This window comes from Poromitra crassiceps (genome assembly GCF_964638095.1).
Source record: "Poromitra crassiceps genome assembly, chromosome: 5".
Taxonomy (NCBI): Eukaryota; Metazoa; Chordata; class Actinopteri; order Beryciformes; family Melamphaidae; genus Poromitra; species Poromitra crassiceps.
This window is the reverse complement of record NC_139642.1, coordinates 51,022,299-51,034,798: the sequence shown is the minus strand read 5'-3', so window position 1 is coordinate 51,034,798 and position 12,500 is coordinate 51,022,299. Positions and strand designations below refer to the sequence as shown.

The window sequence follows — 12,500 nt, the reverse complement described above, 5'->3', positions numbered from 1 at the left end:
AGTCAGAGAGAGAGGATGGGGAGTCAGAGAGAGAGGAGTAAGTGAGGAACAGGCAGAGAGAGAGGAGGGGGAGACAGAGAGAGAGGAGGGGGAGACAGAGAGAGAGGAGGGGGGAGACAGAGAGAGAGGAGTGTGTGAGGAACAGGCAGAGAGAGAGGAGGGGGGAGACAGAGAGAGAGGAGGGGGAGACAGAGAGAGAGGAGTGTGTGAGGAACAGGCAGAGAGAGAGGAGGGGGGAGACAGAGAGAGAGGAGGGGGAGTCAGAGAGAGAGGAGTGTGTGAGGAACAGGCAGAGAGAGAGGAGGGGGGGAGACAGAGAGAGAGGAGGGGGAGTTAGAGAGAGAGGAGTAGGTGAGGAACAGGTAGAGAGAGAGGGGGGGAGACAGAGAGAGGAGTGTGTGACGAGCAGGCAGAGAGAGAGGAGGGGGGAGACAGAGAGAGAGGAGGGGGAGTCAGAGAGAGAGGAGGGGGAGTCAGAGAGAGAGGAGGGGGAGAGGAACAGGCTGAGAGAGAGAGAGGAGGGGAAGACAGAGGAGTAGGTGAGGAACAGGCAGAGAGAGAGAGAGAGGAGGGGGAGTCAGAGAGAGAGGAGTAGGTGAGGAACAGGCAGAGAGAGAGGGGGGAGGGGGGAGACAGAGAGAGCAAGAGGAGTGGGTGAGGAACAGGGAAGTCATAAAAAGCCCTGTGGGCTCCTCCATGACGGCCTGCTCATAAATGTGAAAAACAACAGGAATAGTGAATGTATTTGCCCAGAATAAACCAGTGTGCAGACAAGCTAAGACAGAGCCCACAGCAACACTGCACTCAGTGGCTCTTCAAAACCATTTGACACTTTGTATCACACTCTGCATTTCATCTGTGCACCACTGGCTGTCACTCACACATGCAAGTCAATGTCAAATTGGTGGGTGTAGCAAAATATGGGTTTGAGAGCACGAGAGTGAATGCTATGTTTTACCTTACTGTGTGTGTGTGTGTGTGTGTGTGTGTGTGTGTGTGTGTTTTCTTATTCGCCTATTCATAGTTGAAATCTGCAGAGCTGTGACAGACTGCTGAGAGCGATATGTAGAATCACTGTGTGTGTGTTTGTGGTGTGTGTATGTGTGTGTGTGTGTACGCGCGCGCGTGTGCGTGCGCGCACGCGCGTGTGTGTGTGTGTTCCTGGGTGTCGGGGTACCTGAGGGGTTGATGAAGAGGAGTTGAGGGAATAAGGGTATAATTGGTGGGTATGGTGAAAGTGACTGGCAGGCAGTAAGGAAGGAAGAGACCGTGTGTGTGTTTGTGTGTGTGTGTGTGTGTTTGTGTGTGGAGATGCGGATATGTCTAGACAGCAGACACATGGCTGGGTTAAACACACTGCAATTACACATCCACCTCCAGGTCGCGTGTGTGTGTGCGTGCGTGCTTGTGTATATGTGTGTGTGTGTGTGCGCGTGCGTGTGCACGTGTGTGTGTGTGTGCGTGCACGTGCGTGCATGCGTGTGTGTGTGTGTGTGTGTGTGTGTGTGTGTGTGTGTGTGTGTGTGTGTGTATTGTATCAGTATGTACATGTGGGCATGTGTGTGTGCAGTAGCGCTTCCCTGCCTCTCCTCTCTCCTCTTCTCTCCTCTCTATCCTATCTCTCTCCTCCCATGTCCTCTCTCCCCTCTCTGTCCTGTCCTCTCATCTCTCTCCCTCCCCTCTTCTCTCCTCTCTCTCCCCTCTCCTGCTGATGCCTGCAGTAGATACTGTCGGCCTCATTAGTGTGTGATTGTTCATGATATCTCTGACTGACTCATTTGTCTGTCCTCCATTGTCTCCCTCAATCTCATGTCTTTGTTCCCTTCCCAAGGGTGTCTCTGAGAGTGTGTGTGTGTGTGTGTGTGTGTGTGTGTGGGGGGGGGGGGTTGCTCTGAGGGGAGAGGAGGAGAGGAAGTGGCCTTTACTCCCCCTGATCCACCCCTGGAGCATCCCCCTCCTCCCCTTCCTCCCCTCCATCCACACTTTAGCCTCATCATTATCTGCCCCTGAACCTCTGTACCCTCTAGCCCCGCCCCCCTCTCTATTCCCTCAGCAGTGATTTGAGGAGAAAAAAAGGCATGGGGGGCTTTGTTCCTATTAGATGATGTTCACTCACTCCCTCACACTAGGGGCCCTATCGTCGCAAAAGCGGTAATTTTGTGTTTGCGCTTGTTTTGTGCTCGTTTAACGCCGTGCGCAATGCAAATTGGGGGCGTGCACAAGCGCACGCCTGTTATAATTGTACTGGACGTGCATGGGGGTAGGCGTGCTAGATGCCAAACCAGGCCAGCTAAATGTGGGGACAGATGGCATTCTCCTAACGTCAGCATGCGCGCAATTACTTTGCGGTAAGAGCTTTGAAAAGCACCTTTTAAGCGCATAAATACGCCGCTGCGCTTGAGCGCGCCATCATCTCGCAGCACAGCACAGTGCAGAGGAAGTCATTACGCACGGACGTGCCACGCCAAGACAACAAATTCTGCTGCTAAAATTGGGTAACCAGCAGATTATTCAGTGAGGCAATCAACTACTGTACAATTCACTGAGAAACTTGTATCACATCGCAAAGAGGGGTTAATGGCAAATGAGGAAACTTGGACATTGTAGCCTACTACAATGTCCAAGGCTCGTTGGGGCACCACAGACGATCTGTCGACAAGCTCTCTCTGTCCTCGGCACGGCAGCTCTCACTACTGTTTTGCCGAGTTTTAATTGAGTCCACTCTAAATCCTCCCATCTTTTCTTTTGTCCCCCCCTCCCGTTTCCCCACTGCAAATACGTTCTTTCCAGTCAACAAAAGAACCCTAATTGCATCAAATCACATGTGTTTTTAACAGGTATATGATGTGATGGTGTTGTGAGTTAGGGATAATATATACAGTCAATGGAGATAGGCCTAACCAAATTACACATGGGGAGAATTACAGCGTATATTGCATGCCTCGTGCAAACTGTATTACAGGGACTGCGAGACGGGAATCTGAATGGTTTGATTGATGTAACGCCCAACCATTGCCAGGGAACACCTGTGAATAATTCTGGTGCTTAAGACCGCCCAAATCCCATTTGCGCTGGAATTTTGGGGGCGCAGATGACTTGGCACGCCTCCAATTTGCGTCTACGGCAGGTGCCGTGAACAATTCCGCACCCCCGCTGAGAATTGCATCCCCACCATATTTCGGGGCTGTTTTAACTTAAAGGAGAATTTCGGTTTTTTATACCACGGTCCTTATTTCCAGCCTAAAATATGATGTTTTACTCACCCAAATAACTTTGGTTTCATTCGGATGTCCACAGAAGATTTTGAGCTCAGAGTAGCATCCTCAAACAGGCTATAACGGGCGTAAACGGGGCAAGGTGCATGCGCTCTGTAAATAACACATTTTCTGTCACATCGCGGTTCATTGTGGTTGTTATATAATTATGAGAACATGAATTAGCGATCTAACTAACCTCTTGTGCTCCCGAGTGCCGACAGCCTGCTCTGTTTGCTGTCCGAGTGTCCATCACAGATAACACCTCCCGCTTTATCTCCCGCTGCTGTTTGTTGTTGTCGATATGTGGCCTTATTCCAGACGAGCAGCAATTGAATTGAATCATCCATAATCTTGACATCAGATCATATCTAGGGGTACGGTGGCGCAGTCGGTAGCGCTGTCGCCTCACAGCTAGAAGGTCCTGAGTTCGATTCTCGCCTGGGACGCTGTGGGCGCTGGAGTTGTGACCCCCCCATATCTTCAGTGCCTACTGCCCAGGTGGGCTATCTCGTCGAAAGGGCCTTTCAGTTTGCATGTTCTCCCCGTACTCCCCAGGGGGTTCCTCCGTATATAACCCCCCACTAAAAACATGCAGAAGATGGTCATCCGACCAGTGACGACAACATCTGAAGTTGGTCCCCGGGCGCTGGAAAGAAAAAGCGACCACTGCTCCTGGCCTGTGCCCTGGAGGAAAGGACAAGCCTGGATGGGTCAAATGTAGAGGACAAATTTCACCGGCCACCGTCAGCATGAGTGTGTGTTGTGGCTGCATGCATGTGTTGAAGTGTTCGTGTGACAATAAAAGACGGGCTTGTCCGTCTGAAATCGTGTTTAATCGTGTTTATCTATATGCCAAGCTAGGCTGCTAAGCTAACAACAACATACTGTAACAGACGAGTCAACTCTGACCTGCCCCGGATGGGCTTACAGTGCTTATGTTCTTCTTCTGTGGTTTCTCTCACAGAAGCGCTTCTCACTGCTTCTTCTGAAGCACATCCGGGGCAGGTCAGAGTTGACTCGTCTGTTACAGTATGTTGTTGTTAGCTTAGCAGCCTAGCTTGGCATATAGATACTGCCATAATGAACCGCGATGTGACAGAAAATGTGTTATTTACAGAGCGCATGCACCTTGCCCCGTTTGCGCCCGTTATAGCCTGTTTGAGGATGCTACTCCGAGCTCAAAATCTTCTGTGGACATCCGAATGGACTGAGCAGTCGAAATAAGGACCGTGGTGTAAAAAAACGAAATTATCCTTTAAAAAACAGGGAGGTCACATCTACCTAGACAATTATATAGTTTTTAAACAGTTACGTTTCTGTATAAATCATTACAATATGCTCCCGTGAGGTGGGAATGCGTTTAGCGGCGGCCGGGCGGGGGTGCAAAACTCGGCATAACACCTGGACACTTGCGCCTGGCAAAGCTGGGGTTAAGGCACGCGAACAGGTGTGCAAGCGCAAAAAGGGGATAGCGCCTGTACCAAGATAGGGCCCTAGAGCTCCAATAACGTGACAAAATGATCTTGGCTTGGGTATTCCCCAGATGTTACGTTCTGTTGCTCTGCCACATAGGGCACAGTATGGCTTCTCTGATAGCACAGAGAAACATTTTGTTACTAGATCATAAGAAGGGAAATATTTCAAGTCATATTCTGATTTTGCCATCATTGGAAAATACTGCAAGAAATAATAGAATATGAGGGTTCAAAATATTGTTTAATAGTGCGTGGTGCGCCGGGATTCACATGCAGCACTCTAAAATGCTTGAAAAATGCGAGTACTGAGTGGACAGTAAATAGAACGTTTATTAAGTGCTCTACTGACATTGCCAAGCAACCAAAAACAACTCGGCTGTGGTGCGCTTCCAATTTTTTGGGGATGTTTTTACCTCAGTGTGCTGATGTGGTCACGGTCGAAAAAGAGGAGCACGCACGTCACGACCGCCTCCACCTCGCATCTGCACGTACCTACCATGCGTCCCTCTTGACATGAATGGATTTGCAAAAGACACAGCCTGTGTACCAGCCCTAAGAAGTTATTTAATCTTTTATCAAGTCTTAAAATCTTTCACTTGTCTTCTTACAGTAATTAAAACAAATGAAAGAAAAATATCCCAATCATGTGACAGAGCCACCTTGTTACCAAAGCCAAGCAACTTGTTTCAAGAATCTTTTAGAATCAACTTTATCTTTATACTTTATCTTTATAGAGTACCGCAGGGATGACATATTTTTTTTAGGCTTAACCAGAAATCGCCGCCATTTTGGTTCGTCAGTGGAAAAGTCTATGGGGTTTTAGAATGGGAATTTCACTTGAAGCTGCATTCACCAGAAAAGTTGAAATTTTCTGTGAAACGGAAGGTCAGATCGCGATGCCATTATAGTACTATGTATTTTTGCACCCCGAATCCAACGCCGCCATCCCTGAGTCTCTACGAGTTACAGTTGTGGAGATAGGCTACGTCCGCCCTGCCTGCAGGACTACAGGAGAGAGATAAGCCACTTCTTAACATGCAGTGGAATCCGTATTATAACCAGCTCCTAGCCGGTTGGCCTGCATGTTAAACAACAATTAGCCGGCCTACGCGCACTCCCGCGAGTCCGTATCATATTCATCTCGGTCGCCGGTATAGCATCCGCATAATAGGAAAAGCGGCTGCTGTTTAACTCTGGCAGCTCATGATCCAGATCATCTAGCTATGTGTGAGTGGGCGCGTGGTGGCACTTTACAAACCATTAATGTCCCATCATTATTTTCATGAATGGACGTAGCGTTAGTTACGTGGCTGGATTATTTGGAAGATAGCCAAATTAGGTGAGTAAACAACTAAAAGTTGAATCCCCCATCTGCCAGTTTAAAAATGCAACAAGAGAGATGATAGCCTACTAGAGTTGCGCGATCTTGACCTCAGTCAGATCGTCAATCGCCACCCTTTGACATCGCCAATACATGATGTCATCACGCAAGCACATGGCTATATATTATATGGATGTTAACGTCCATATTAATTAGCTTCAGCTGCGCTCTTGCTGTAGGCTACTTTGCTAACTTAGCATCGATGCTAGCGGGACTTACCCAGCTATCGTCATTGCCTGCTTTTACTGCTGCTTGCTGGTAATAATCCCATCATTCCCATGTCAGAAAAAGTCTCCAGATTTGTCGCTAACGTTAGTCTCTTCTGAAGTTTTCTCGAGTTGGATGCAGCCAAGTCTATTGTGTGAGGCAGCCATTTGAGGCAGGCAGTGTTGTGTGACTGTGTGCGTCCACACTGCGGAGAGGAGAGGAGAGGAGCTGACTGACTGACAGCCTATATCGAGACATAGGCCTAGCCTAACTTTTGTGGGGAGAAATAATTTTAAAACTAGTCAGATATGACTTGAATGCCACTTGTAAAATAAATCACCCACAGTGATTGACGACGGTGCGACTACTATTTTGACTGCGCTTATTTTTGCCACAATGCCACCCCTCGTTATTGCCTGAATGGTTGGAATGGACCCTGTTAAAACAGCATGTTTTTGAATGGAGTTTGGTTAAAGGTTTTTGGTTAAAAATTCGCTAAAGCTGTTTCCTATCACATTTCTTGTTATCGATACATGCTACCGCCATGTATCGATAACTGCCACTGGCAGAAAAAACGGCTCATATCCAGTTGTTTCTAAACAAAGACCCCTCATGTTTAAAAAGGTAAAACCGGAAAATATCCTGCTCGTGCTAGCCAGACATGATCCAGACTTCATGTTTAAAAGCCACTATAGAGGACAGTGGGGGGTTGGGGGTTCCAAGTTACTGACCAAACACTCTATTTCAGTGATTGCTGTCAGAATATAGAGCTATTTAACATGAAAACATCGCTGAATGCAGCTTTAAATGCATCAATTCAGGTCTGCGGTTAACACAAATTTATGGGAACAGGTATTTGGGTTCAGCAGGATACGCTTCACAAACTTTAATCACTTTTATGCCTTTTGAAGCTTTTTCTAAAAATTGCGTTAAAAAGTATACTTCCGGACTCATTCCTGCGGTTCTCTATATGAGTGGAGTTATCTGCCTTTTTTCAAGATATTGCCACTCTGGAAGTGAAACAGCATTAGGAACAAGTATACTAAAATTATCTCACCGCACTAACAGATTGTTTTACTCATTTTAAGAAAGAAAAAAAAGTATTTTACAACTAAATACAAGATGAAATGACTTGTGCTCGCTTCCTTCCCCCCTCTCTGCTCGGCCCAGATGCCCAGTGAGTATGAAGCCAACCCGGAGCTGCTGTTCTACCGGATCACTCACCTCAACCACCGGCAGCAGTACCTGATCTGGTCTGCAGCTGTCACCACTGCAGGCCGGGGGAACATCAGTGATAAGGTCACTGTGGAGCCAGCTTCCAAGGGTGAGTTGTTGTCCCATGTGTGCTTGTTTTCTACAGGTGCACGACAGACAAACCCCGTCTTTATTGATCACAATGCACCAATGCATGCACACACGCATTACACACACACACACACACACACACACACACACACACACACTCTTCTGAAAGTGACATAACCAGACAGTCAAACTTTTAAAAGTAGAACCAGTGGTCTATATTGACGATGACGCTGATAACGTTATTAAAAGCCGACTGCAGCTGTCCAGTCAACACGCTTTCAGAACAGACTTAATTAGGCTACTTCACAACATGGGAATATGCTTTACAAAGAACTGGAATCAAAGGTAAGAAAGCGTTGTGTTAGCTGTAACTTGTAATGCATTATGCTGCCTCTGTGATCCATAAAGTCGATCAGACGAATATTGAAAGTTGCTCTTTAAATAGACTCCTCGGACATAATATTGCCCAAACGCCCATGGTTCACGCCTCATTTCAATCCGGGAGGGGTGGATGCTGTCTAAAAGCAGACTGTGGAGCAGTAATATGGCGGCGCTGCTTGGTTCTGTGTCAAAGTGCAGAGGGGGCCTGATGGTGGATCTTCTTTACACGTCTTTACAGCAATATTGTGGGATCTTTAGTTTCTCTCTCCTCTCTCTCACTCTCCTTCTCCTGCCCCTCTCTCTCTCTCTCTCTTTCTCTCTCTCTCTGAAACTCTGCCTGGTGTTTCCACCCTCTGCCTCTGTGTCTGTTTGACTTCATGCCACAGAGCAGCTCGTGCTATTGATTGAGAGTTCAGAGGGCAGCAGATACACTGCCCCGGGACAGTGACACCATAAGAGGGGGAGGGAGGGGGAGGACAGACAGAGAGAGAGAGTGAGTGAGTGAGTGAGTGAGTGTGTGTGTGTGTGTGTGTGTGCGTCTGTGCGTGCGTGCGTGTGTGTGTGTGTGTGTGTGTGTGTGTGTGTGTGTGTGTGTGTGTGTGTGTAGACAATAGAGAGGCAGAGTGTGAGAAAATGAACAGGGCAGTTTAATCAATAGCCTTCAGATTCAAAGACAGAAAGAAAAAGAGAGAAAGATAGAATGAATAGAGTGCACTTTCCACCATGTTATCCAAAGGGTTGTGCGTGTGTGTGTATGTGTGTGTGTGTGTGTGTGTGTGTGTGTGTGTGCGTGCGTGCGCGCGCGCGTGTGTGTGTGAGAGAGAGAGAGAGTGAGTGAGTGAGTGTGTGTGTGTGTGTGTGCGCGTGTGTGTGTGTGTGTGAGAGAGAGAGCGAGTGTGTGTGTGTGTGTGAGAGAGAGTGAGTGAGTGAGTGTGTGTATGTATGTGTGTGTGTGTGTGTGTGTGTGTGTGTGTGTGTGTGTGTGCGTGCGCGTCAGCTGATCGGCAGCTGTAAAAGGCAGTGTCCTCCAGGCTCGTCCACTCAATACTTCATTCAACCTTAACATGAGTGCACTAGAGCGCTAGCATTAGGATGCCAAGCTTGAGAAAGAAAGAGAGATGGGGGCGGGGGGGGGGGGGGTGGGGGGGGGGGGGGGGGGGGGGGGGGGGGGGGGGGGGGGGGAGGAAGAGGGGAGAGAGAGGGAGAGAGAGGGAGGGGGGTATTATGTGCCTGTTTTGGCTGGATATTTTTTCATATTCTTTCTGCTCATCATTCTTTATCCCATCTTATTCATACTAGCTGAATACCTGTCCCTGTGTGACTGCCATTTAGTGTAACTAAGTTGGCATGCAGCCTTTTTCATAGTCCACTTCACTGGCTGATTACAACCCCGCTCAACTGTGTGCTGCTCCAGAGTTCACTGGCTGATTACAACTTTGCTCACCTGTGGGCTCCTCCACTCTGGAGCAGCTGTGGGCTCCTCCACTCTGGATCTCTCCATGGTGCTGAACCTGTCTTCAGTCATTTTGACCACTAATTAGCCATTTTTGCCCATTTAGTTGGCCCTAATGACATAATTTAAAAAATCCATAGGATAATCCATAGGATTATAGGATTACTAGAAATCTTCTAGGGTGCAGAGGATGTGCCATGGGTGCACTTTTTTTGTGGCTGTGACCAAATCCATGTGTTTCTCTTCGCTCGCTCAGCCGGAGTTTCTGTGGCTTGAGCCGATTTCGTGTCATCAGTGATGTCACTCTGTCTATGTGAGCAAGTGTGATGTCATCAGTGATGTCACTCAAGCAATTGTGTGCCGCGGAGCAGAACTGCGAAGCGAAACCGGGCCATAGTAGTAAGATTTCCTAGATTGTGTTGCAGATTTATACATTGCACATTTCATTTTTTTAAGCAAATAATTTTCTTTGCTTTTCTTTTTTCTTTTCTTTTATCTTCCTTTCTTTTCTCAAAAGAATTCCAAATGGAAAATAGATAACTGTATACATCACTTTTACACCATCATATGCCTGTATTGATTAAAATGTCACTGGGTATGAAAGGTTATTTGACAATAGCAGAATTAACTGGTTGGTCGATATTACTGTAATTAGGATATTGTCCTTTGTAGGTGTTATAACTTGTTTGCTTGTTAATGCCAACGTCTTTCATTTTCTGTATCTCAATACGCCCGTCATCGTCTCCCTTCCTCTCTCCATCCTGCATCAGCCCCAGCTAAGATCCTGTCTTTTGGAGGAACGGTGACCACTCCATGGATGAAGGAGGTGCGACTGCCCTGTAGCTCGGTTGGAGAAGCTACACCTACCATCAAATGGACCAAAGACAGGTGAGAACGCCACAGAAGTCTAAAAAAAAGGCTAATGTACGTGCCTGTATGTTTCCTTTGATACCATTAAGAATTAGAATTGCCTTCATACAATGCAGAGAATGATTTCTTTGTTGTTAATCAAGTGAGACTCACTGAGATGTCTTTAGTATTTATGGTTGCCTACAGTGGTTGTATTCACATGTAGTGTTTGTTTTAAAAAAATATGTGAAAGTGACATACAGTAAGTACAGAATTGCGGTATAACACTGTGGTGGCACAGTGTTGTTATAACACGGTAACAGCAAAGTGATGTGGTGGCACAGTGTTGTTATAACTAAGACAATTACCCAAAAGAATATCGAATGACTGTGTTGACTTGCATGTGTTGACTTATCCACCACAGTTAGGAAATCAGGTTGGGTTAGTGAGCTATATCCTGCTATGCCGATGCAAAGCGTACTGGCCTCAGGTTGGTTGTGTGGCAGAAGTCAGATAAGAATCACACTTCCTGGTGTACCAGGGACACACTGTATTTTCCTAATGCAGGCTGTTAATACTATGTGTGGTCTAACTATGCAATACTGCAGTTCCCCTATAAACTGCACACGGCAAAGAGAGTTACATAGTGCAACAAACAATGCATTAACAAAGAGCTCCTACAGCAGTGCCCTTCCAAAGCACCTCATAACAACACACACAAGCATACATGTTTGAACTACAAGGTACATTCTAATATTGAGGACATTCTCCTTTTATTTTAATATATTTAGGTGAATGCAAAGAAATAGTGCCATTTTTGCCAAATACCATAAAATAACCTTATGCACTTCATGACTTCTTATTGAGTGACAATGATCTTTGGGTATTGCCTATATAGTAAATGTCCCCCTATCTTTAACATAATGTACAGTAGGAGTCTTATGCTAGGTTTTGCTCTCCCCCCCCCCCCCCCCACTCCTCTCAATAGCTGTGTTTCCATTACAGTTTTTCGCAAAATAATTGCGATATTTCTACAACTTCGACAATGTACAATTGCGACTTGTAGGCGTTTCCATTGAAGTTGAGTTTGAGTGACGGCACACACACTTGAACGCAATTCCCCGTTGCAGCAGCTGCCAGTGATTACGCATGGGGATCTGCCCCAAATCCCGTCCCCTGCATGCTCAAATCCAACCAATGGTCAATGCAAATCACCACATGAAGTTACAACGCATATAAACAAGCCTGATTATCAATTCAAAAGAAAATGAGTGTCAACATATTGTTGGCTGCAGTGAATGCAGTGAGCGCGAGAGGCAGAGGAAAAAAGGTAGCCTACAACTGCGCGCACACAGACAGGCAGCCTGACAGGCACACTCGTCTTTCTGCTAGGTAGCGTTGCTTAAAAGTTTTCCACTTGCTGCGGAGGTTTTGCCACGGTTTTTCGAACCCTTTCTCCCTCATTTTCTTTTCATTTTCCGCTCCTTTTCCAAAGGAGAAGATGGGTCACATCATGACATGCAAATGCGAAAAATGCGTTTCCATTACACTTTTGCGATAAACTGCTATATCGACACGTCTGAAAAACCACCTCATGAGAGCGCAAAAACTTTTTGCGATATTTGGGAGGTTTTTCGAAATGTACGTGTTTCCATTACCCAATTTCTGTTGCGATATTTAGATTTTGCGCATTTCTGAGGGTAATGGAAACACGACTTATGTCTCTCTCTCTCTCTCTCTCTGGACATTCTCTGTCAGTGAGGACACAGCCATCCCAGTGTCTCTAGATGGCCAGCGTCTCATCCTGGCCAATGGGACACTAGTGCTGCGCTCTGTCAAAGCTGAAGACTCTGGTTACTACACCTGCACAGCCACCAACACACTGGGCTTTGACACCATCATAGTCAACCTTCTGGTGCAAGGTAGGAAAACACTCACTCACTGTCACAATCCACACAGTCGCACACAAATCTGACAGCAAACAGAGGAAAGTGAGAAGTGACAGCATAGCTGCTGGGGTTCCCCGTCATTATGTTTCAGGCTATAAGCAGAGTTTTGCTAAGTCCACTCAAATACCACTTTGCCCCAATTATACACATGTTGTTCATACTGAAGATTTTATCAATACTACTTACCTTTGTTTGCAATATTGAGCAAATCCTTTATTTTTCCTCCCAAAAATGATGTATAGC

At 46.6% G+C, this 12,500-nt stretch overlaps 2 protein-coding genes across 2 annotated transcripts in view; one reads left to right on the top strand and one right to left on the bottom strand.

Annotated features, from left to right (window-relative positions):
• The window catches only part of slc1a5 (solute carrier family 1 member 5), a 402,415-nt gene that overhangs the window by 128,069 nt on the left and 261,846 nt on the right, over positions 1–12,500 (bottom strand). The window lies entirely within an intron of this gene.
• The window catches only part of dscaml1 (Down syndrome cell adhesion molecule like 1), a gene marked incomplete at its 3' end in the record, with an annotated part of 139,247 nt that overhangs the window by 118,351 nt on the left and 8,396 nt on the right, over positions 1–12,500 (top strand). The window contains exons 20-22 of the mRNA XM_083636914.1: positions 7,491–7,644; positions 10,230–10,347; positions 12,067–12,230. Of these exons, the coding sequence (XP_083493040.1) occupies positions 7,491–7,644; positions 10,230–10,347; positions 12,067–12,230 (436 nt within the window). The remainder of the gene's footprint in view (positions 1–7,490; positions 7,645–10,229; positions 10,348–12,066; positions 12,231–12,500) is intronic.